The 26,765-nt window shown below is 35.2% G+C and overlaps 1 protein-coding gene across 2 annotated transcripts in view; it reads left to right on the forward strand.

Annotated features, from left to right (window-relative positions):
- Positions 1-26,522, forward strand: part of RNF145 (ring finger protein 145) — a 56,906-nt gene extending 30,384 nt beyond the window's left edge. For both annotated transcript variants that reach the window (XM_038534883.1, XM_038534882.1), the window contains exons 5-11: positions 4,743-4,978; positions 8,053-8,228; positions 11,662-11,802; positions 14,557-14,739; positions 21,803-21,950; positions 23,026-23,382; positions 25,828-26,522. In XM_038534883.1, the coding sequence (XP_038390811.1) occupies positions 4,743-4,978; positions 8,053-8,228; positions 11,662-11,802; positions 14,557-14,739; positions 21,803-21,950; positions 23,026-23,382; positions 25,828-26,214 (1,628 nt within the window). In that variant the 3' untranslated portion in view covers positions 26,215-26,522. The remainder of the gene's footprint in view (positions 1-4,742; positions 4,979-8,052; positions 8,229-11,661; positions 11,803-14,556; positions 14,740-21,802; positions 21,951-23,025; positions 23,383-25,827) is intronic.
- Positions 26,523-26,765: the final 243 nt, after the last annotated feature.

Consider the following 26,765-nt stretch of genomic DNA (forward strand, 5'->3'; position numbering starts at 1 on the left):
TTCGTGATTTTGATTTATTCAGAATTACTAATTGAAATAGGCACATCCAACTTAAACAACTTCCAGGTTTTTTGGGGGCTATAGGAAAGATTTCCACTCCTTTTCCATTCACCTAAATACAAGAAGTGGTCTTCTCTTAAAGAGAATTACAGCATATGAGTCATATTCTTCTATGAAAGAAGATAAGTGAAGCCTATAACCCCAGAGTTGAGGACTGAATGTGCTGGCATAGACTTAGGGGAATTTTCAGAGTGTAGAGGAAGTTTACATCATGCTGAACAAGGAAATTTAAATATCACAGCTATGAGTACAGTGAAAGATAAGCCAGAATAAAAATTCCTAATCATTCCTAGTATTAAAGCATTTCCTCCAAGTACTTTCTTTTAGAGTTTCTGCTAATCCTTTCATCAAAAAAATAAACTTATTTTTAAAAGTCAAGACCTACCACATCAGAGTTGTATGATGAAAATTGGCTCTCTCCTACATCACTTCTCTTCACATGCCTGTATCAATTCCCAGAGGCCTTTCTCCTTTCCAGTCACAATAATGTCTTCCCTGCTATTTTCTCTTTTGTTCTTCTCAGGAAATCTTATCAATTGGATAATGTTCCTCCTACATTGACCTTTCTTACTGTTCTGTTTTCCTTTCTCTGTCTTTGTCTTTTGTTTTTGAGATTTCCCAACTTTATCTTCCAACTGTTTTATTGTACCTTTTTTGTTTTATATTTTTAATAACCAGGAACTTATTTCCATCAAATGCTTTTTAGTATGATAGTTTTTATTTCTTAAATATATCATTTATCTCTTTGAAACTTTCTTTTGTTCCTTGAATTATCCATTTCCTCTGAGATCTTTTATTCTGTTTTGATCTTTGTCTGTCACGGGATAGTAGTGTTTCTCAAGCCTGGATTTGAAACACCTGGTTATATTAAAGATTTATAAGTACTGATGCCTAGGCCTCGTCTGAGGCTGTTTAAACAATAAGTTTTACTTAAATATCTGGGAGTCCTTGACTAATCATTTGTATTAAAGTAAGTTAAGTTGTTGATTAGAATCTCTTTAGGTTTACCAAATGGTGTGTTTCACAGTTGGTGTTCAAGTGGAATTGGCTGGTTTTGAGTATTTGTGTGTCTTTTCACTTGGACTTGGTCATCTTCCCCAAGAAGGAATCTTCCTGTCCCCTGTAGGGGAGGCTATTATTAGTCACTAGAATGGGTGACAATAAACATGGCATCCATGCTTGGGTACGTAGAGAGATCTCATCTCTCAACATGTACATTTTTGTTTTAATCCCCTCTTTTCATTTGGGCATCTTACCTCTGCTCTGGTGTCCAAGAGCCTGTTTTGATCTCTGTAGAGAGCAGACTTTGGTCTTACTCCTGGGTACGGAAAAGAGTAGTGGCTTGGCTAAGTTCCTTGCCTCCTATCTCTTCATTCTTTGTCCTTTTAAAGTGTTCTCATTACACACTTGGTGGCCTCTCCTCCAGGTTTTTTTTGTTGTTGTTGTTATTGTTTGTTTTAAGTATTATGAGTTTTCCTCCTTTTATGCTTTTATGAATATTTTTCACATTACTTAGATATCCATTCTTTAAAGGTTAAAATTAATACTCTGTGGGAGAAAATACCACATGTTATAACATGGTAGATTGTTAACAAACGTTCAGCTTTGTTCAGAAATGGTTGCCATTATTTTGTGTTCTTTTAACAATTGTATAGACTGAACACAAAGTAAAAATCTCAAAGTACTGTTTTGCTTTGGCAAGAAGGAAGAGAATTTGACTAAATGATTCCTATCTGGAAAATAACATGTTTAAGAATTTTCAAGAAATTCTAAAGGGAGCTAAGAGACGGGGCTTGTCCAGTCAGTAAAATGGGACAGTGTTGTATTGTCATCAGAGTAGATAATTGAAAAAGAATAGCAAGGGGGCACCTGGGTGGCCCAGTCAATTGAGCATCTGACTTTGGCTCAGGTCATGATCTTGGGGTCCTAGGATCCAGCCCCATGTCAGGCTCTCTGCTTTTCTGGGTGTCTGCTTGTCCTTCTCCCTCTCCTGCTGCCATTCCCCCTGCTTGTACACTCTGTCTCAATAAAATCTTAAAAAAAAAAAAAAGAATAGAAAGTTCTGATATAGACACAAATACATGGAAAATGTAAAAGTATATTAGAATGGCATTTCAAAATAATGAGAAAAGAATTAGATGGTTCTTTTTTTTATTAAAGATTTTATTTATTTATTCATGAGAGACACAGAGAGAGGCAGAAACACAGGCAGAGGGAGAAGCAGACTCCTCGCAGGGAGCCCGATGTGGGACTCGATCCCAAAACTCTGGGATCATGCCCTGAGCTGAAAGCAGACACTAAACCACTGAGCCAACCAGGTGTCCTTGAATCGGATGGTTCTTTTTTTTTTTTTTTTTTTTTTTAATTTTTATTTATTTATGATAGAGAGAGAGAGAGAGGCAGAAACATAGGTAGAGGGAGAAGCAGGCTCCATGCACCGGGAGCCTGATGTGGGATTCGATCCCAGGTCTCCAGGATCGCGCCCTGGGCCAAAGGCAGGCGCTAAACTGCTGCGCCACTAATTGCTAGTTTTAAGACAGCTGACTAAATATCTGGAAAAACCAACTTAGATCATTCTTACCTTATTCTAAAATAAATTCCAAATGTATTAATTTTTTTAAGATTTATTTTAGAGAGAGTGAGCGTGAGTGAGGAGAGGAGCAGAGAGAGGGAGAGAGAGAATCTCCAAACAAGCTCCATGCTGAGCTGGACTTGATCCCATGACCCCAAGATCATGACCTGAGCCAAAATCAAGACTTAGAAGCTTAACTGACTGAGCCACTTAGACACCCCTCAAATGTGTTAATTTTTAAATTAAAGAATACTAAAAGAAAATGTAGGTCATTACTTGTATAATCTTGAATAAGGGAACTCATGATTTAATCATGGCATCAAAGGTAGAAACCAACAAGGAAAAAGATTGATATCTTTGATTATTTACAGTAGAATATCCTTTAAGAGAAAAAAATTATTAAAAGATTCGAATGACACACTGGCAAAATATAATCATAAGACAAAGGAAAATGAGTATCTTAATCAGAGAATTCTAGAAGGCTATGTTCTCCAGTGGAAATGGCCAAAGACTATGAACAAGCATTTCACCAAATAATTGCACATTATTTTTGTAACTTATTTGTAATTGGTAATCAACAAATGTGAATCTGAAAAAGCTTAGAATATATTCATTGCTTTACCTTTTCTTAAGTTATTTTTACTGCTGGCAAGTCAGTGGGAAAATGTGTGCCCTGTATGTACACTGTGTACTTTTGTTTCTTTTTTTTTTTTTTTTGGTACTTTTGTTTCTATGTGTCAAAAGCCTGATATGTTTCTTTGACTCAGTAATTCCACTTTTAGGAAATTAGTGTAAGAAGATACTAGGAAATGCACTCCAAGTAGTTTATACAAGGGTGTCATACATGTATAGGCTTATTTATAACAAAGCATTTATAATTATGAACTATTTGAAAATAGCCAAGTGGTGGTACTGTGTCATATGCATTCAGTGAAATATAACCATACAATTAAAAACAACTGTATGTATATATGTGTGTGTACACACATACATACATACACACACATACACACACACATACATTTCCTGATGAGACACATGCATTATATGTATTAACTAAAAAAAACCTGGTTGTAAAATAGTATGTACACTATAATCTATAAAACATTTGTATATATTCACATAGAATAAATCTTAAAAGTGACAGTATGAATATGTAATTAAAAAAAGATTATTTATTTGAGAGAGAGAACGTGCTTACATGAGCAGGAAGGGCAGAGGAAAAGGGAAAGAGAATTTCAAGCTTACTCTGTACTGAGCACGGAGTGGATGTGGGGGCTCGATCTCACAACCCTGGTATCATGACCTGATCTGAAACCAAGAGTCAGACGCTCAGCTGCCTGTGTCACCCAGGTACCTCTGAATACCTAGTTTTTACTGAGCACTTAACTAGGTTTCAGATACAATACTAAGGCTTTCTATGAAGTGCTTCATTTAATGGACCCAAGGTATTAATAGGCTATCTTTATGTGATAGGATTATAAGATACTGAGTTTTTTCTCCTTTTTATTTCTCTGTATTTTCTAGCTTTTCTATAATGATCATGTATAATCCTCTGGGAAGAATTTGTTGCTTAAAATTTTTGGTGTTAACTTTCATTATTGAGTCATTTTGAAAGAAGGCTTGTATAGTCCTGTAAATGCAATTACAGCTTGAAAATCTCAGAATAAATTTTGTTACAGCATAATCTTAGAGAAGTAACTGTATCTCTGGGATTTTATGCTTTCACCTATAGACCAGAACAGTTAAATATTGAGGGCCTTTGTAAAAAGAGCTGTATATAAATATTAGTAGCTGAATAAATATAATATTGAATTAGACATTAAAAAAAACCTTTTTGTGTCATATATGTCATCTGAAATCTGAAGAGTATATTTGTGCTGCTTTTTTTAGATCAGCATCTAGGGAATTGGTGCTCAAAATTGACAGAACATGTAATAATTACAATGCATGTAATTATGGTCAGATGAGGTAAAAATTTGATTTAAAATATCATCTAAGAGATCTTAATTAGATATCTTCAAAAATTATGTCATCATTTTTATTGTCTTTTCTTTTTATTTTATGGATAGCAAATCTTAAATGCATTATGTTCTCCTTCCCATTTTAGGTCAGTTGGTGGTGTGTACTTTATGCTCCTGTGTCATGAAAACGAAGCAGATTTGGCTCTTTTCAGCTCACATGCTTCCCCTGCTAGCACGACTCTGCCTTGTCCCTCTGGAGACAATTGTTATCATCAACAAGTTTGCTATGATTTTTACTGGATTGGAAGTTCTCTATTTTCTTGGGTCTAATCTTTTAGTACCTTATAACCTTGCTAAGTCTGCATACAGAGAATTGGTTCAGGTAAGACTGACAACCACACCCAGGTAGATAAAGTTCCACACAAAAATTAGTTATATTAAAGATTTAGTTCATTATTTCACATTCATGGTCATGGTAACATTCTAAATAGCACCTGTTTTCTGCTAATTCGGAGCATCTGGGATTTTTTTCTGATGATGTGTTCTGTAGAGAGGCAATGAAGTGAAGTGATTCTGTGGAAGCAGAGTGTCTGGGTTTTTACTCTGGCTCTACTATTTATTAGCTGTGTAACCTGGACTTAGTCACTTATGTTGGCTTATCTATAAAATGGAGCTAATAATAACAGTTATACTCAACTTGTAGGATTGTTGTGAGATTTAAATGAGTTCAGTGTGGCAGACAGTATTCAGTATGTGTTAACTATTATGATGAAGACAATACAGATTTGAAAACCTAGAAGTAAAAATCCTTATTTTTCTTCTGATTAAAGTCCTACAATTTTTTCCACTGTATTTGCCTAAGTTATGTAAACTGAGAAGTTAAGTAGTTCTGGGTTATAATATGATAGATTTTGTCTAGATACATTGATTTTGCCAATGTCAATATGCTTCTATCTTATTTTTTTTAGCCTTTGCTCTAAAACAGATTATTCTCAGACAGAAACAATAGATACTTAAATATTTCGATTTGACTTGATGTTTCAGTATATAAAATAGATATTAAAACTGACATTGATATAAAAAGGGAGTTTTAATTATCTTTTAAAGATTTTTATTTATTTATTCATGAGACACACAGAGAGAGGCAGAGACATATGCAGGAGAAGCAGGCCCCATGCAGGGGGCCCAATGTGGGACTTGATCCCTGGACTCCAGGATTACACCCTGGGCCAAAGGCAGATGGTCAACAGCTGAGCCACCCAGGCGTCCCAAAAAAAGAGTGTTAAAATAGGCATTCTTTTCTACCTTTTGGCTATGTGTATATGACCGTAAGGTACAAGAGGCTCTCTGACGGACTAAACTGAAATTACTAAGTGAAATGGGATTTTTTTGTAGCCCCAGGGGCAGATTTCCCAAAAAAATTTCCCTGACCCTTGGCTTTAAGTTGATTCTACCTTCTTTGTTCATCGTATCTAATGATTAACTTGGGCAGTTTTCCCGAAAGTAGATTTTTCAGAGAAGAGGAAGTTTTTTTCATCCTCAATGAAGAATTTTTTCATGAGTAAGGGATTGTACTTGTATTCAGAGTAAGAATGAGTAAAATATGTATTTTTTCTTTGAATTCTATCTTGTGGAGCTACCTCAGTTTGTAGGAAACTGCAGACAATCAGTAAACATTATTTAATCATCATAAGGACAGAGCCCTCATTTCTCAATGTCATGTTCACCTTCTTGGTTGCCTTAAGATTCATGCATTACTAGATGTTGTAGTTGAAAATATAGGTTATGAAATCCACAACCTCAAAAGAATTGGATAGGCAAGAAATGGAAACTCTCAGGCTTTTTAGTCATCTGTTCCTTGAATGGAAAGGAGGAAAAGTACTTTCTACCTCTCAATAATTAATTTGCTGCTAGTAATTTTGCAGCTAGTTGGACAATCACTTTTTCTTTCAATATTTTCTAGTAGGGGAAAAATGGAAGTTATTTTGACTGGATTTTAGAAAGCATTTGATTTACAGATAAATTTAGAATAATCTTAAATTTGAAGTCATTGCACTTTAACTTAAAAGATCTAGATGTTCCTAGGGATCGGTATTAATCAGAAAAACAAAACAAAAACAACCAACCAAACAAACAAAAATCAGAAAAACTTATAGTCCGTGTATTTTAATTTAAGAAATTTATAGTTTATTGAAACATTCTGGTAAGCACATTGAGAGTTCCAGCGAGACCATTTTGCTGTGTAGGTTGGAGTTTGTAGCCTGCCTTGCAGAACTCTGTTGTGTTACCAGGGTCTGGTCCCTGGCATAGTAACTCCAGAAACTTGGTTACATGTATGCTCTTAGGCTGAATCAGATTATGAGAATTGATTCCTCCTAATCAATCTCATAAGAGATTGTTTTACAAACTAGAAAGCTAATTTACTAATTAGTAGATTAATAAACTTGTTTTAGTTGTACCTTTTTTCCTGGCGCTAATGCACTAGACAAATCAAATAAATTGAGAAATGTTGTTTGATAAATACACAGGAGGAGCAAGGGGAATCAATATGTCTGGGGGAAAGACTTGCTAATAACTATCTTTGCTCTCCAGTAGAGTAAACTGTAGTGTTTATTCTGTCTTCCATCACACTGTTTCTCCCCTAAGACATTTCCTAAATTAACCCTGAAAAGTTCTTCCTGTTACATTGCTCCCTTTTCTAGCCATTCACACTATCACATCATTTATGGTAGTCCTGATCATTTTGATTTAGAGATGAGTAAGTTTACAAAGTCTTCTTAACCTGCCTTTGATACCTCCCTTTGATGTAGCTTTACTCTTTTTTTTTTTTTTTTAATTTTTATTTATTTATAATAGTCATACAGAGAGAGAGAGGCAGAGACACAGGCAGAGGGAGAAGTAGGCTCCATGCACCGGGAGCCCGACGTGGGACTCAATCCCAGGTCTCCAGGATCGCGCCCTGGGCCAAAGGCAGGCGCTAAACCACTGCGCCACCCAGGGTTCCCTGTAGTTTTACTCTTGAAAGCAACTTTACTCTGAACCCTAAGGGCAGTTTATGATTGTCATTTTTTTTTTTTTAAAGATTTTATTTATTTATTCATAAGAGAGGCAGAGAGAGAAGCAGGCTCCTCGCAGGGAGCCTGATGTGGGACTCGATCCCAGACCGGGATCACACCCTGAGTGGAAGGCAGATGCTCAACCACTGAGCCAGCCAGGCATCCCTGTGATTGTCATTTGATGAGTGTGTCAAGTGTTAATAACGCAAAATCAGTGAATTTTAGAAAATGTACTAACTCTCTGTATAGGCTAATAACTTCAAAGCAATTTAGCTGAAACAATCCTACAATGAAAGAGAAGCGATTTAATTTTTCCTTTTAAGTACTTTAAATACTTTTATGTTTAAAAGTGTTTATTGAAGTGATACAAGATGTTGTCCTATCTTATGTTTTTATTTAGGTAGTAGAGGTATATGGCCTTCTAGCCTTGGGAATGTCTCTGTGGAATCAGCTCGTAGTCCCTGTGCTTTTCATGGTTTTCTGGCTCGTCTTATTTGCTCTTCAGATTTACTCCTATTTCAGTACTCGAGATCAGCCTGCATCACGTGAGAGGCTTCTTTTCCTTTTCCTGACAAGGTAATTAATAAGAACATATGATACTGTACATAACCTTAGGAAAAGAAAATTTTTGTCTGGGAATAGCAAGTTTTGTAAATTTCCAGTTATATTAGAATACCCATATCTAATTAAGATAGGATTTTCATTCGGTGGATGCCTAGGTTTGGCAGTGTAGGGAGGTGCTAAGCTAATAATGGTATATATTTGACTATAGCAAATGATTTGTGAAAAGGAACATAGCAAAATTTTAAAATATTTTTTCAATTTCAAGTTAAATTATTGGTTGGGTCAATAGAATGTTATTAGAAATAATTATCATTTACTAAGTATTTAATATGTATCAACTATGCTCCTAAACACTTTTTCTTCACACTTAACCTTGACAGCAACCCTGAGAGATAGGTGCTTTTATTATCATTTACTATTTTAATAGCAGAGGAGACTCTACCAAGAGTAACTTGCCCCAGATGACACTGCTAAAAGAAATAGTGCTGATGTCGAACTCCATCTTGAGTTCAAACCCAGTGACTTACTTTGCACTGTGCCCCATTATTTTTAATGTTTTGCTTTATTATTCAGATATAGTCAAATAATTGGGGAAATGAGTATATTGTAATTTTTTGCTGTTTACCCCAAAGGAATTCTAAGACTTGTTTTTTAAGATTTAGTTTTTTAAAAAAAAGGTTTTTAATCGTTGGAAGTCCTTTCTATATACTAAAGTATCTGTATTGTGAGCTTATGCTATATCCGCATTTGTCATTTTCCCACTCTTGAGTTTAAATCTGAAGCCCTCAGAATCTAGCACATGGCTATATATCTTCATTCCCTGGCACATAAAGACAAGAATGAAACTCTGTCCTTTGGGAAAGTATGTATAGGCAGATAAAAGTGTTGAGTTTTAGTTAATAGAGCCATTATTTCTCAGCCAAGCAAGTGATGGAGCAGTGTGCACTAAGTGGTGTAGGGAAAATGTTACACAGTGCTAAGTATCAATAAAAATGTCATAGAACAGTACCTATTTTATTTTAGTAAATAAGCAGAATAAACTTATTGGCACTGAGTCAGATTTTGTACTTTATAAAAATAACACTTTTAGTTGATAAATAGCTTATAAGCATGCAATAAATTGATATCAAATGCATTTTAATAGCCAGTTCATTACTGATTAAATTCCACTGCTATTGTTTTTTTATGTAAATATTATGGAAGTTTTATGAAGAATTTTTAAATGATCCAAAATAACTCAATTTAAAGAGAAAGAATCCTTTGGTTAGGACGGTAACTTAAGAGTGGCACTGGGATTGGTCATGTCTTTTTTTTTTTTGAGAGAGAGCATGAGCAGAGAGGGGAGGCAGAGGGAGAAGCAGACTCTGCTGAGCAGGGAACCCCATGTGGGGCTTGATCCTAGGCCCCTGAGATCATGACCTGAGCTGAAGGTAGATGCTTTTCTGATTGAGCCACCCGATGCCCCTGGGATTGGTCATGTTTTAACGTTTTAAACTAGATTATTAGCCATTAAAAAGCACAGATCAAGTGTAGCATAGTATAAGGCTTAACAAATTAGTAAGCTGTGAATGAATTTGGACTTATTTACAATTTGGACATATTTACAAACTGAGAAAGTAATACTGAAATTTTTAGATGAGGTTTAGGTATCTTTCCAAAATAATTTTCTCTCTATTCCTTTTTTATACATAGGATAGATTACCCCCCTCTTCAAAATAGGAATGTTTTGCTTTTTGTGAGAAGTTTTCATATAGTTCTTCTGTTCATTTATATCTCTGTAAGCATTGTTTGTTGTCCTTGGTGCTCTTTTGTGCCAGGTTAGATTTGTGTGTTGCCTTGGTAAAGAACAACTTATTTACAAAAGGAAGATTGCAAGTTTATCAGCATACTCTGACTAAACAAACCAACTAAAAGCACATGCAAACAAAGGGTTTGTTTTTGCAGCCAGAAAATAGAAACTAAAATCAATAAAACCTTTCACTGAAGAGAGGACGAAAAGTTCTATGAAGTTTTCCAAACTCTTTCAGTTCCCTCAAAGTTAGGTGGGAACTGAGAGGCTTTTGAAAAATAGCCTCTTGAAAATGTAATTAAATCATACTGCTTGGATATAAAAGATTTCTCTAAATATGGAGTCAAGAATAGAGAAAGAGTCTGGATAATCCGTAAAATTTTCAGTCTTCCAGTGAGAATGAAGTAAAATTTGTAGTATATTATTAGCCATGATTATCACTTTTTCAAGTTACTAGACAATTTGTTTAAACTTCATATATAGTGATTTCTCTGAGAAAAATGTCACATTTCAGAAATTAGATTTGTAAGAATGCCATAAAATCATTCCTTTAGGTTTCAACCACCATGACTCATAGATATTTTGACTCCTAAAAGAAAACCAGACATTTTTTTCTTATAATGTACATAAAAGTAGATGTTTTCACTTAAAAACTTACTTATAAGCAATTAATTGTGTATGAAGGATAACTGTTTAGCAAAAGCATAGAGCTATGTAGTAAAGGATAGGTATTGTTTGCCTGAATGAATTCCTCATGTATACAAATGAAATTCTTCACTGGAATTCTAAAACATCTCTGAACATTTGTTAAATGCTGTTTAAGTGCTAAGTCCAAATTATTATTACATAATATTAGATATGTTTGTAAAATAATTATTAATAAGTTTGTATCTGATATGTTCAGTGAAAGAATTGAATGTATTTCTGTAAAGTGTGAAAGTATTTCCAAGCTTTAGTTAGTGTAAGGTCTTTCAGTTCTCCTTATAAGTAGTATTCATAGCAAACTTTTATGTTAAAAACTGATATTAAAATAACTTTTGAGTGGGCTTGAGTTATATTCTTGGATATGCTTTTGAAATAACCCAGAAAAATGCAATTATATAAACCTAAATTAAAAAGTATCAATAGTATGGAAAATACTCTAGTATTGAGAGGAGTTGAGGGTTGCAAAGTCGATAATGGGCCTGGCCTGATAGCATTTGTTCAAATAAAGAGTTTTGATAAGTCATCAAATTAGCACAGATTGTTCATAGTTTGAACAGTTTGAATAGCCAACATTTTTCAGGGGGAACTGTGGGCAAGTATACGAGTCTCTTCAATATCAGCACATTAATTATATGTTTCTTAGGGTTTGAACAAAATTTAAGCCCTTACTGCATTTGAAAGAGGTGATAGATAAATAAAAATACTTTATTTCAGATATGGTGCTCTATACTGAGTATTTGCCAAAGAGATTTTTAAAAATGTAAGTTAGGGTAATAGGAGGGATTTAAATTATTAGTGGAGAGATTAAGTGAATTTACCTCAAATTTTGGTTTAGGGTTTTTGAATTGATGAGGATCAGATCAAGGTTGGTGATTATTTGAAGACTTAAGATGGTTTTATTTCAAATGGAAAATTTTTATCTGTCGATATTCCCCCTCCTCTTCTTTCTAGTATTGCTGAATGCTGCAGCACTCCTTACTCACTCTTGGGTTTGGTCTTCACGGTTTCCTTTGTTGCCTTGGGTGTTTTGACACTCTGCAAATTTTACTTGCAAGGTTATCGCGCTTTCATGAATGATCCTGCCATGAATCGGTAAGTTCTTGACTATGGTTGTCTCTAGACATTCAAGTATTATATATAACTTGAAGAAGTAATAATGAATTTCAGAGGAAATGGATTTTAAGATTTTTTTTTTGAATGGTTGCAACTATTTGGATTTGAAATACTATGAAAAATATAACTTTCCATATGTAAAAGGTGGATTTCCATATGTAAAAGATGGATTTTTAGTGTATGTGCATATCAGTATATATTGGACACTTGTAGATTTAAGAGATTTGGGGAGGGGCGGGGAGGGAGAGGGAGAGAGAGAATCTTAAGCAGGCTGAATACCTAGCATGGAGCCCCATGCGGAGCTCGATCTCATAACCCCTGAGATCATGAGTCATGAGCCGAAATCAAGAGCTAGACACTTAACCAACTGAGTCCACCCAGGCACCCCAAGAGATTTTTGATAGCTTGCTTTTTCCCATTTGAAGTTTACGTGCAGCCCTATTAAAATCAAATTTCTATATTTGATACTTAAAAAATTTTTGTGTGTGTGGACAGAATTTTGATAATGATGTTTCAAAGGATGTATTAATGAGAATGCAGAATAGTTAATCTAGTTATTAAATCAGTAAGATCAGATATTGGGAAACCTTATTTCTAGAACTTGTCATGATTTTGGTTTAACGTAGGAATTTTTAATGGTTTAATTTATATAAATTTATGTAATCTCTTAAAATTTTTATGGAATATTTCAGAAATAGTAGATGGTGAGTACCTTGTAAATTAGAGGAAACAAATTGTTTTGGGTGTACATTAGTTTTTTTAATGAGAAAAAAACCTATGCTTCATAATCTTTCTGCTAGTCTCAGCTAACACCTTTATAATGGCAAAAGAGGGAGGAGGGCAAGAAAGAAAAATAATTTGTGTATAAACTCACAAAATTCATACCATTCAGAAAATATGAAATGGGAAGTGAAACTCTTCCTCCACCTGCTTTACATTTCCTCTCCCCAAAGGTAACAGCTATAGACTGTTTATTTTAAAATTTCTTATGGGAAAAAGTGCACATATGTATATTTTTGCTATTGTTTTGGTTCATCTCCACATACTATACACAGTTCTACACCTTATTTTTTCACTTAAATATGTTTTAGATATTTTTTATGTCAACACAGAAACCTCATCATTCTTTTTGATAAAGACATAGTATTCCAAAATAAAAATGTTTTTCTTTTTTTGCTATTAAAAATGGTACTGTTGTAGGTTTTCTTTTTTTTTTTTTTAACTCTCAATTAGCAAAGTTGAGAGAATAGTAAAATGAACCTCCATATACCTGTCGCCCATTTCCAGTAATACGGCCAGTCTTCTGTCATGTGTGCCCCTACTATCTACTCCACTTACTTTGTCTCTGCCATAATCCCCAGCTGCATTTGTTTGCTACAAATACTATTTCACCCATAAATATTTTAGTCTCATTTGAAAAAGCATAACTACAGTAGCCTATTCATTCTCAGTAAGAGAAGAATTCCTTGACCTCAAATTCCTAGTTGGTGTTCATATACTGCCCCCCTCTTTTCTTGAACATTTTGTTTGCTCAACTTCAGATCCATAAAGGCACATACTGCAGTTGGTTAATATTTTTTAAGTCTTTCTTTAATATTTAGGTCCCTGCTGTCTCTGTATTTTTTCCTTTTCATTTTATTTGTTGAAGACACCAGATTGTCCTATTTAGTTTTTCAGTCTGGATTTTGCCAATCGTATCCCTGTGATGCCACATAACATGTTCTATATTATTCACTATATTTTTTTCTTACACTTACATTTTTTGTATACATCCATAGGGTAAATTACTACTAATAAGATTATTGAGTTGAAGGGTATGTACATTTTAAATTTATTAGCAAGTTTTTCTCTAGAAAGATTTTATCTGTTTTATCAACATCAGTCTCCCCATTTTTTCTCAAATTCCTTGTCAATGCTTGCGTCATCAAACTTTGAAATATTTGCTCATTTGTGGTTTTGAAAACTGGACTTATCCTTTGCTCAGTTATTTTTGAGAGTTCTTTATAAATCAAGTCAGTATGATTTTGTACATATTTTCCATATGGAAACTGAATTTCAAAAAAAAAAGTTTATGTCTTCTAGTTCTTATAGTCTGCTTAAAGAGATCTTTCCTACTGCAAGATTATGAAGACACTCACCTATGATTTTATTTTTTATAATCAAGATATAGCTCATGATATAAATGTATATAATTCAGTGGCTATCTAAGAATGGTAGAGTAGCTGGCTCATTAGCAAAACCTGGTTAGAACACTTCTTTTTGGGCAGCCCGGGTGGCTCAGCGGTTTAGCGCCGCCTTTAGCCCAGGGTATGATCCTGGGGTCCCAGGATCGAGTAGCCTGCTTCTCCCTCTGTCTGTGTGTCTGCCTCTCTCTCTCTCTCTCTCTCTCTGTGTGTGTGTCTCTCATGAATAAATGAGTGAAATCTTTAAAAAAAAAAAAAAAACAAAAACTTTTATTTATCTTAGAAGTTGCTTTTTTTCCTCATTGTATGCTAAAATAATAGATATTATGTTTTCCACATATATAATGGTATATTATGATTATATATTACTATTACATCAGTGTTATATATGTTAATATTCTGATCAGATTTTTTTGTCTAAGTCAGAATAGATCACAAATACATAACCGTCTACATCTTTGGATTATTTTCTCTTGGAATGAAATGAAATTCTGATTATTGTTTCGTGTTTTTTTTTTTTTTTTTGAAAACGTATGCTTTTTTTTTTTAGGGGCATGACAGAAGGAGTTACGCTGTTAATCCTGGCAGTGCAGACTGGTCTGATAGAACTACAGGTTGTTCACCGGGCATTCCTGCTTAGTATTATCCTTTTCATTGTTGTAGCTTCTATTCTACAGTCTATGTTAGAGATTGCAGATCCTATTGTTTTGGCGCTGGGAGCATCTAGAGACAAGTAAGAAACTTCCTAAAGGAAATTTTTGTAATATTCTTTATATGAGTTTGTTGTCTGAAGATTAACATAATGTTTAGAGACAGAAAATGGATGAATAATTGGTATTAGTTTAAGGTAACAAGTTTACTTTTTTATTTTTTCTATAGGTTTGACTTTTCTGGTTTTTCTCTCAAGATTGTTATAGTTAGAAATCCTATCAAAGGCCATGTAATTACAAGTCAGCTTTTTCTTCAGAGAAATTTAATTAATACTTTTTATATTTGTCCAGTTTTAAAATGAAGAATGGAAAGCATCAAATTTAGTCCAGGAAATATAGTAAATAATATAATTTTGTTCTGTGTAATACTAACACAGAGAAAGCATTGGGAGAAAGGAGAAAATCATTTGAAGGAAAGAGAAATAAAGGCTCTCAGGAAGTCATTAAGATAGGCATCTATGGGATAAGGCCTCATCTGTTGGCCTTTAGACAGTTGCAACTTAGGTTTTAATGGGGATTCTTGATACCTTATGGGACCAGTGAAATTAATAGCTGCATTCATGTTCATGCCATATTTCAGAAGTTTTCTTAAGAAGTAAAAGTCAGGTTATTATTTAGCTCTAAGATAGTACTTCTAATTCTATCTTAGAATTAGTACTAATTCTCAGAATTCTAATTCTAAGAATTAGAAGTACTAGTTACAGTATAAAATTAGTTTATACAGGACATTCTTATAAAGAATTACTAAAAATTCAGCACCTGTTGACATTCTGGTGATTTTTGAAATACCTGAATTTATTGCTGCTTCGGTAGTGTTTTATGAGTAAGGGAACAGGCAATCTTTGGGGAGATAAAATTTCTACAGCAGATTTTTAAAACATTCCAAATTAACATTTTAATTACAGTTCATCAGATTTATCTTTTTTATCCCCATATCCCACATTGCTGAACATTCTGAAATTTTTCTCAAATGGTAGAATGGCTGCAAGAATCAATTTAATTTAAATAAGTTCAAAGCTCTTCGATTTGTTTCAGATAATTATAATTAATTATCGTTATTTGAGATTTGGCTTTGAGGTTTAAGGTATCTCAATGGAAGCATTTAAGATGTTGAACTCAGTGGTGAACTCGATTAAATGCTCATTTAAATGATTGAGTTGTTTTTGACCTAAGTACACTATTTTGTCATTTCTGGGGATATCATTTAGCAATATTAATTATACAAATTAATTTAGCATATACTGATAAGAGTAATATAATACTATAGAAAGTATTAGAAAAGAGAAAGAAAAAAATATAATTCCACTGCCATAACAACCAGTAAATCCAGTTCTGATTCCCTCCAGGATGTTGAAGTAGCCTCATTACTGACTTTTTCCTCCAATGTCAAATACAGAGGATAAAGGAGCAAAACCAAGAAGCCTTGTGTGTGGGTGTGGGAGGGTTATTTTGCATTGGTGTCAGTGTTCTTGCTGGTGTCTGCTGCAGCATTAGCCTTAAGCAAGAGGGGCTCTTAGCTGTCAAAGGATGAAATAGGGATGGATTGATTGATTGTTAGGATTAGGTTCTTGTCTCCTACCATCACCTGCAGTAATGAGAGAGTACTATCAACAGCTATATGCCAATACTTTTTAAAATAAAGGAAATGGAAGAGTATGAGAAAAATGTAACTTACTAGAACTGACTCAAGAATAATTTAAAACCTTGGATAGTTAGCTGTTAAAGAAGTGGAAGCAAATGGCAAACATCTCAACCCAGATGGTATTACAGTCAAGTTCAAACTTTGAAGGAACAGATTATATTTATTTGAAACACAGACTTCCAGACAATAAAAAGAATGCTACCCATCTCATTCTGTGAGGCTAATATAATCCCTGTATTGAAATCAGATAGACAACTTGAGAAAGATAGTTTTATTTCACTCATAGTAGTGGGTACCATGTAGCTTTTGTAATGCTGGCTTCAGTATATACAACTTGAGTGTTGAAGCAGAGAGCCCCCAAACGATCCCATGTATGTTGAACTTTGGTACATGACAGAGGTATGTCCGATGAGTGGGGACAGGTGGTACTCTTCCATAAGGTTGCTAGAAAAAAATGGTTTCCACTTGGAAGAGGATGGAATGGGTTCCTATCTCACATCATAAACAGAGGATCAACTCTGGAATGTTAGAGACCTAAAAACTAAAACTCACATAGGCTAATATATTTTGGACTTTTTTTTTTTTTTAAGATTTTATTTATTTATTCATGAGAGACACAGAAAGACAGAGGCAGAGACCTAAAAACTAAAACTCACATAGGCTAATATATTTTGGACTTTTTTTTTTTTTTAAGATTTTATTTATTTATTCATGAGAGACACAGAAAGACAGAGGCAGAGACACAGGCAGAGGGAGAAGCAGGCTCCATGTAGGGAACCCAATGTGGGACTCAATCCTGGTACTCCAGGACCATGCCCTGAGCTGAAGGCAGATGCGCTTAACTGCTGAGCCACACAGGTGTCCCTATTTTGGACTTTCAAGTAGGAAACAGTTTCTTAAACTGATAGAACTGCTGTGGAAGACCAAGACTAAGAATTAAAAATGATTATGATTGTGAGAGGAAAGAGTGATAAAGCTAATGATTACATAATAACTTTTTAAACCTAAAGTTAACTTTACGAATTGGGAGAAGATATTCATAGTATTTATACTTGCCCAGGAATTGGTATCAATATATGAATAGCTCAAATGAGCAAGAAAAATGGATGAAATTAATTTTTATTTTTAGGCTTTTGGTGAAAGAGGAGACACATTAATATGAAGAGAGGTTTGCTATCTTTAGTGATGAGAGAAATGTAAATCAAGACCACATTGAAGTGCTATTTTAAACCTGTGGAATTGGCAAGGAGTAAATAAAGTAAGGAAGAAGGGAGAGAGAAAGGAAAGGCAACTGATACCTAGAGTGAAAGAAGGTCTGGTTTCTGGTGGGCGCGTGTAAAGTGGTGTAATCACTTTGGAAACAGTGTGGCCATTATCTCCTATGTGTATACTGGACATTCTTGCACATGTTCAGTAAGGATATGTAGAAGAATGTTCATAGCACAATTCACAGTAGCAGAAATCTGGGAACAACCCAAATGACAATCAGACAGCAAAGTGGCTGAGTGAATGTGATGATAGTCACTGTGGAATGTTAGAAATATGGTGACACAGAAAACAATATGCATGATTCATAGCGTTATACAGTTAAAAAGTAAATCCAAAAAGATGACAGTATAGAATGTTATTTTTATGTTAAAAACTAAAGATTTAACATATATTCTTCAGAAATACATACAGATTAAACAAAACTAGAAATAAGGAAAGCAAGAAAATAAAAAGAACACAGATTCAAGTTAATGCTCTCAATGGGTGCAGGGAGTAAGGATGTGGAATAGGCATGCCTGCTATATGGTTAAATGTGGGTTATTGTCCATGTCCTCGCTTTTGTATAGAGATGGGTTCATTACAATATTAAAGATAGCTAATTAGATTACTAATTCAATAAAAGAGGGACACCCACAGACCAGTGGTGACAGTGTATTCTGAATCAAGGATTATGATTAATTCAATATTCTGGGGATTGAAAAAGGAAATGAAAAGTATCTTAATTCTCAAATTAGAGAAATAAGAATATCGACATTTGTATAAAACTGCTCTCTGTCATTAAAGAAATAATTATTAGGGGAAAAAATCCTCCTATGTCTTTGGAGTTGCTTGGACTAGAGAGAATGTCTAGTGTTTAACTTAAAAAGGTATCTCAGTTTTAGCCATAGGGATAATTGTTGCCTTTATAAATTTAATTCTAGTTTTTAACAAGGAATTTTAGAGCAATGGTCTCTTTACTCAAATTATACAGTAGATTTTTAAATGACAAACTTCTAAGAAAATGGATTGGGGTGAATATAAAATTTTAAAACTTTTTCTAGTTGAATAACTTATTAATAAGATTTCAGGGTAATTTTATGATATTTAATCTGAAATTAGATTTTTGATTGAATTTTAACTACTTAAACAAGGATATATATATTTGTGTATCTAACATACACACCTGTGTTTGTGTATATGAATTTGCATGTTTGTATGTATACTCACTTATGCCAAAATTAAACATAATTTATAACTCTTGGCATAATGGTATCTATGCTTTTCTGTGTATATATAAATACACATTTGTGCCTATATGTAAATATATACCTGTTTTATACAAATGGATCATTGCTTGATTTTGAAAATATATTTAAAGTTTTAAGGGGATCCCTGGGTGGCGCAGCGGTTTGGCGCCTGCCTTTGGCCCAGGGCGTGATCCTGGAGACCCGGGATCGAGTCCCACGTCGGGCTTCCCGGTGCATGGAGCCTGCTTCTCCCTCTGCCTGTGTCTCTGCGCCTCTCTCTCTCTCTCTGTGACTATCATAAATAAATAAAAATTAAAAAAAAAAAAGTTTTAAGGCAAATTACCCTATTAAAATAATTTATAATTAAACATCTAATCAAGTATAACAACTGTTATAGTAATTCCTTCCTGCCTTTCTTTAAAAAGAATAAAACTTTAACCGCTGAAAAGTTTGTCCCATAACTTTGGAAGGTAGAAATGTTTTCAAGAAAAGATGTTTTGCATCTTTTAAAGTACCTAGCTTTAATTTGTACCATAATAATTCACTTTCTTCTCTGAATTACTAATTATAGATAGTCCCACACAGTCTAGCATTTAACTTTGTGGTTATTTTTCCTTCCTACCTATATTATTATACCTAAAGGTAAAAAGGATGTTTTATGCCCCCCTTTTTTGTCTCCTTGAGACTATGGATTTGACATCACAGATGATGATTTTTAATTAAAACCGATTAATTTTTTTGCAGCCATGGACTAAAAACTATTTTGGTTGAAATCTACATTTCCTCATAATGATTTTATTTATTTTATTTTTAAAAAAATTATTTATTCATGAGACAGAGAGAGGCAGAGACACAGGCAGAGGGAGAAGCAGGCTCCATGCAGGGAGCCCACCGCGGAACTCCATCCTGGGTCTCCAGGATCACATCCCGGGACAAAGGTGGCGCTAAACTGCTGAGCCATCGGGGCTGCCCCTCATAATGATTTTAAATAAATGTTCATGTTTTATAGGAAATCACTAATAATTCTAAGTCTTGATGTTCAGTTTACATAGATGGTAATTTTAATTGAGTTTTATGTTTTAAGAGAGAGGAGAGCTGTTTTGGGTTCATGATGGTTTCTTTTTAGATTTGTAATCACTATGTTAAATTATTCCATCTTTGGCTTTTATTTACCCAGGAAATGGAAATAACTAATATCTTTTTTTTTAATCCTTGTGATAGCCCTCTTACCATCAGTTTGCTTGTAAATTGGATATATAAAGTAACTATAAGTAAACTTGCAGGGGATGGAAATCATCTTTTTTTCTATTGTATGAAAACATTTTTCAAAGTTCTGCTTAAGGCACTTGTTGGGGAGGGTTTTGTTTATATATCTTTTAATTTTTTAATTTTTATTTTAAAAAATACTTTATTTATTCATGAGAGACACAGAGAGAAGCAGAGACACAGGCAGAGGGAGAAGCAGGCTACATGCAGGGAGCCCGATCTGGGACTCCATCCCAGGACTCCAGGATCACGCCCTGGGCTGAAGGTGGCGCTAAACTGCTGAGCCACCCGGGCTGCCCTGTTTATGAATCTTTTAGAACTTGGTATACAATCTGTCTTACATTGGAGTGAATTTAAGGGATGATTTACTAGAATATTCTGAGGTATAAAGAGGTACACAAAAGAAAAAATTACATTCCTTCTCTACAGGGCTCCTTTGTATCCTCCATGAGATAACTATGATAACTTTTGTCCTGGTTATATCATAGGACTTTGCATTTGGTGGATAGATAGGTTAAAAAAAAAAAGTAGTAATCAGTGGAAAATAATTTGAAAAATACAAAGCAGAAATAACTTTCAAGTTTTATTTGCCACTTCAAACAAGCCTTTGAGCTTAGAAACTGAACTTTGCAAAGGAAGAATTATTATTTTTTTTCAAGGAGTTTAAATTTGGGTGATAAGACATTTTTATGTGTGTGTACATTTATATTATTTAGATAATAACTATAAAATAAAAATATGTAAGTATACAATATATAAATATATCGTTGGAACAGTACTACAATTTTAGTGTATGATTGGCTGGTAACAGTGTTAAGAATTCTGAGAGGGTCAGTGATTCCTGGAGGAAGGATTCATGTTACCTGATTTGTTCAGTTCGAGGTAGCCGAAAGGGTTTAGAACAAGAGAGTGGAGCAGAATCATTTCTAGTCAGATGTAAAAGTGCTTGTGTTTCTCTGGGAGTACAGTTCTTTAACCATCTTTGCTTATAGTGGGGAACAGATGTGGACAAGTTTGGATCAAAAAATTAGAAGTCAAGGAGCTCAGATGTCAGGCTAGAAGTTTAGAGAAGGCATTGAGAATTTTAACACTAGTAGAACTTTGGGAAGATTAATCAGGCAGGCAGTGTCCAGGATAGATCCGACGCTAGAGGAAGAAGACCAGCTAATAGGTCCTACAATGCAGTGGTTCATAGTTTTTCGCCCACAGACCCGACAGATGTGAGGATTAATTTAGCTGTTGGAGAACCAGTCCTCTTAGTAATACTGTGCTCATGGTAACAGAGGTTTTCATCACAGTGCAGCAGGTGGGAAGATGTCTCATGACTTAAGATCTCATATTACTTTTAAGGAATTGTTAAGGCTTAATGCTCCAAAAGCCTGAAATCCCTTTGAAATTGGTAGGAATGAAAATGGAACTGAAAGTTAACTATTGGGAAAAAAAGAAAGAATTGTGCTTGGCAATTTTGACTAAGTAGAGAAAAGAGAAAAGGTGAGTCATGTAGCTTTGAAATACTAGGGCTATGACCCTTGCCCTGAAATCTAGTACAATGACTGACACAGAGAAGGATGCTTAGTAAAGGATTTGGGAAATGTCGGTGTGGCCCAAGACCTATCACGTGCTAACGTGGTTGTTGTGGTTCTGGGTGACATGTGCTTTAAAGAAATATTTTTCTTTTTCTAGGAGTTTATGGAAGCACTTCCGTGCTGTGAGCCTTTGCTTATTTTTGCTAGTGTTCCCTGCTTATATGGCTTATATGATTTGCCAGTTTTTCCACATGGACTTTTGGCTGCTTATCATTATTTCTAGCAGCATTCTCACCTCTCTTCAGGTAAGCCTAGGAATAATTAACTTTATCTAATAACTGATTTTCTTATTTTTCCTTCCAGAAAAGGAATTAAGCTATTTCTAGATGAATGATTATAAGTAGCCTATTTAGGTAATTACTTTCTGCCCTACTCATCAGAAAAACATTAATTACACTGATTTGAGCATTGGCATTAGACAGATGGTAGGTTATTAAAACCACACCTATCTATTTCACTGTATTTTTTTTATCAAGGTAGACTTTGCAAATGTTTAAAATGATACAGATCAATCATAAAGCTTAAATTGATAAGTCACTAAAATAGTAAAAGATAATATAGCTTGTTTGGAGCTTTTTTTTTTTTTAAAGATTTTATTTATTTATTCATGAGAGACAGAGAGGCAGAGACACAGGAAGAGGGAGAAGCAGGCTCCCTGCAGGGAGCCCGATGTGGGACTCAGTCCCTGGTCTCCAGGATCAGGCCCTGGGCTGAAGGTGGTGCTAAACCACTAAGCCACCCAGGGGTTCCCCCCCCCCCTTTTTTTGAGCATATTTTTAAAATAAAAACCCACTCGAAAATATCCTTAGTTTCCTGATGTATATGAATATATGACATATGTGCATAATACATACAACAGACAATAATTGCCCTGGGAATGATAAGCTTCTTATAACTTGAAGATGGATCTTTGCTGCCTGATCAGTAAGCTATAAAAGAAGATATAGCTCTGCGAACAAAGATTTATTCATTGTTCCTTGTAGAAGTAAAGGTTCTTTGAAAGTTGAGAAACAGGTATGACTACAGAATTAGGAAAATGTAGATAGAATTTTAATGGGTTTTGGTGATCTGGGGAATAAAAGGAAAGGATGAGTCGGAGAGAAGTGATGACTAATCAGAGTTCTTTCTCAAGGTATGGCTTTTTGGTATCAAATGCTTGGATTGCTGAGATCACCCACATTTTAATTATACCACGGTCTCTTCTGATATTAAATATGGTATCCTAAAAGTATTGAGAATATTGTTATTGCTTAAAGTCTATGAAAAGCCTTTCTTAATGGTCACACTCTGTTTTAAAATACATGTATTTTTTTCCCCCAGGTTTTGGGAACACTTTTTATTTATGTCTTATTTATGGTTGAAGAATTCAGAAAAGAGCCAGTGGAAAACATGGATGATGTCATCTACTATGTGAATGGCACTTACCGCCTTTTGGAGTTTCTTGTGGCTCTCTGTGTGGTGGCCTATGGTGTCTCAGAGACCATCTTTGGAGAATGGACTGTAATGGGCTCAATGATCATCTTCATCCATTCCTATTATAATGTGTGGCTTCGGGCGCAGCTGGGGTGGAAGAGCTTCCTTCTCCGCAGGGATGCTGTGAACAAGATTAAATCATTACCCATTGCTACAAAAGAGCAGCTGGAGAAACACAATGATATTTGTGCCATCTGTTATCAGGTAACTCACGCAGTAAGAATCCATTTGGGTGGGTTGTCTATGTTTCCCCTGGGACTTTAACCACATTAACCAAATTTAAGTTAAATTTCTAGGCAGAATTATTTCCTTGGTTAAAAAAAAATAGGTCTCAGAAATTACTAAAGACCTGATAAAATATTTCCATTTTATTTCTAAACTAAGTTTTTAATTTAGTCCCTCAAGTTCTAATTTATTGTTTTTCAACATTGCTCACCCATAAATAAAGGAAAAACAGGTCAGGTGTATTTTATGTTTACTCCTGAATACACACACACACATACACACACACATACATATATATATATATATGTACTATCAAATATATACTATCAATCAGGAGTCAGCAACTTCTGAAAAGTGGTGTGCCAAGATTTTGACTCTTTTACTTCTGGAATTTCCAGGATGGGGAAGAAGTATTCATTTACTTAACATAGGTGGAGAGAGTATGTGTTTACCTGTGGGTTGATAGATATGAGATGGATACAAACTTGTGTTTATGGAAGTGGGGGCAGGAGGATATCGTTTAGGCAGCCAGTCAGTGTGCCATTGTAGTTGGCCTTTCTGGCATCTTTGGCATGTTTGTCATGACAATTAAAATTGAAAGATAGTATTTAAATGAGTTTGGTAACATCACAACAAAAAATAGGCCAGGAGTTTAGTCACCAGTAACCTGTGCAAAGGGGTGGTTGAGTAGCAGCTTTTATAGCTATACCGTACTGTTGGAAGTATGGACAGAAATTAAGGGCAACAACACAAACTCTTCCTTTGAAATCACTCTTAAAGAGTGTAGGCTGGTGGAATAAAACTATAGACAGTGTCAGTGACTGAGGGAATGTTCATTGTCAAGGCTGCTTTACAGTCTAGAGGGGGGTGTATATGTATTTGTGTGTGTTTAAGATTACCTAGTATAAGAATTTTGTCTAAGAATAAAATGCAACTACCACTTTTTTATTGTTATTAGAACATACTTTTGGGTACTTGTAAAATAATGTGTTCTGGGTTGGTGCATTTGGGGGACTAAGGAGTATTGTAAGGTTACCCCCAAGTGAAATGGTCATTGTCTTAGTTTTGCTTCCTTTGTGCTTGCTAGCATCATGGTACACAGAACAGAGCACATTAAAGACAGGGCACATCAGCTTCAGCAGCTGATGTCTAAATATTCCATCTCTGGGATTTAAGAGTCTTTCTTTTGTATTTCCTGTTGTCACATCACTTTTTTTGAGGTGCTAGAACTACCTGTTGATACCACACAGAAAATGAAAGTCAAATTGCTTAATTTCCCAGCTGGCTGCTTTTCCTTGGATGGCTTTCTGCTTAAAAGTTGACTCCTAGGTTGTTACCAGCTCTTGGCAAGGAATTTCTGTGACAACTACAACTCCTTGTTTTGGGACTTCAAACGAAATTAATGGTTGAGTCACCAAGTGTATATTCTTAACAACTGAAACATCATGTCCTCAGCCTTCCCTCCCCAAGCATATCTTCTGCAAGGAACATTAATGCAAAGTGTACCACTTCTTAATCCAGTGGTTATCAAACTTTAATGTGCATAAAAGTCATATGGGTGGCTTGCTGTTACTACAGATTCGTGAATGCCATCTTCAGATACCCCAATTCAGTAGGTCTGGGGTGGCCCAGGAATATGCATGGTTAACCAGGGTAATTGTGATGCCAATTGAGAAGTGCTAGCTTGTCCAGGCCATATTTTGAAGATGTATGTATTACTATATACATACAGTTATGTCCCTTATTGAAATTGCCACTTCCTTGCCAATACCCTGGTGTTATGTGGCTGATTTTGTTTCCTTGCCAGTAATTTCATCGTAGAATAGTCTGTTCAGCTGTGTTGAAGCCTAACTGTGGAAAGTCCAGTTTTCGTCCAATTTTCTGAAGTTCTAATTACACTCCTGCCATGTGGGGGAGAGACCACACTGCAGTAGTTGTGTGATGCTCATGTTTTATACTAAGGCAGAAGCCAGTTCGTTTCTTTCTCATTTTTGGTTTTTGCTTCTTTTTTTTCTTTCTGTTTTTTTTAACTGTTTAGCCAGTGGTTCTTGCATTGTTGGTATAAAAGGGTCTCATGGGACACCTGAGTGGCTCAGTGGTTTAGCGCCTGCCTTTGGCCCAGGGCGTGATCCTGAAGTCGCGGGATCGAGTCCCAGATTGGGCTCCCTGCATGGAGCCTGCTTCTCCCTCTGCCTGTGTCTCTGCCTCTCTGTCTCTCATGAATAAATAAAATCTTAAAAAAAAAAAAATGGGTCTCTTGATGGCAAGAGGATTATCACTATAAAATGAGTTTTATTCTAAAATCTGTGTTAGATATTTTCTCTGGGGAATTTGTGGAAAAGAAATGTTGGACCTAGAGTTTGGGGTTAGCAGCAAAGCTTTGAGATAATAGGCATTTATGAGGTATCTTTCCTCCCCTTCTAGGACATGAAATCTGCTGTGATCACACCTTGCAGTCATTTCTTCCATGCAGGCTGTCTAAAGAAGTGGCTGTATGTCCAGGAGACCTGCCCTCTGTGTCACTGCCATCTCAAACACTCCTCACAGCTTCCAGGGTTAGGAACTGAGCTGGCTCCACAGCCTCATGCTGGAGTTGAGCAAAACATCATGCTTCAGGATGGAACTGAACCTCCAAATCAAGAGCATCCTCCAGGGACCAGGATGCAGGAAGGTTCTAAGGACAATAATGAGTGCATTGCCACTAGATCAGATAGCCAGGAAGGGACTCGTGATCCTAAGGAATATCCTTTTAGTGCAAAAGATGAAGCATGTCCTGTCGAGGTCAGCCTAGAAGAAGAGAAGCAGAAGTAACACTTTGATACTCTGGAGAAGTTAACTTACTATGAAATTTGAGCTCAGATTTGAGGAATGAATGTATGAGATGATGAGGCAGGAAACTTGACATTCCAAGGATCTGATCCAGGAAGTACTCTCAGTGGAGACTGCTTGCTTTCATCCCCATGACATTGTGGGAAAAATTTTGCAATGTATGCTAATCGAAATGTATTTATATATCCTATGCTGATATTTTGTAGAGGTTTGCCAAGAAAATTCAACCTCAACAACTTCAGAAACTGCCCCTAATTTGTAAGGGATAAATAAAATCGGATTTGAGTGTTTGGAAGGGGCTAAAGAAAGGAGGATAAAGAGCATCAGGACAGCATGGGAAGAAGCAGGCAGAAGCGGAACTGACATTTCACTTTCTATGGAACAGGATCATTCCTATTGCAGAGTATGAGTAGTGACCAGCCCTATTCACCACCCCCCCTTTCCCTCAGTTAATTGGAACTCAGTCAGGTGATAATTGAGTTTTGTACAGCACTGAAATTGCAATCAAAGACGTTAAGAGCATTGATTGTATT

The sequence above is a fragment of the Canis lupus genome, chromosome 4, assembly GCF_011100685.1.
Source record: "Canis lupus familiaris isolate Mischka breed German Shepherd chromosome 4, alternate assembly UU_Cfam_GSD_1.0, whole genome shotgun sequence".
Classification (NCBI taxonomy): Eukaryota; Metazoa; Chordata; class Mammalia; order Carnivora; family Canidae; genus Canis; species Canis lupus.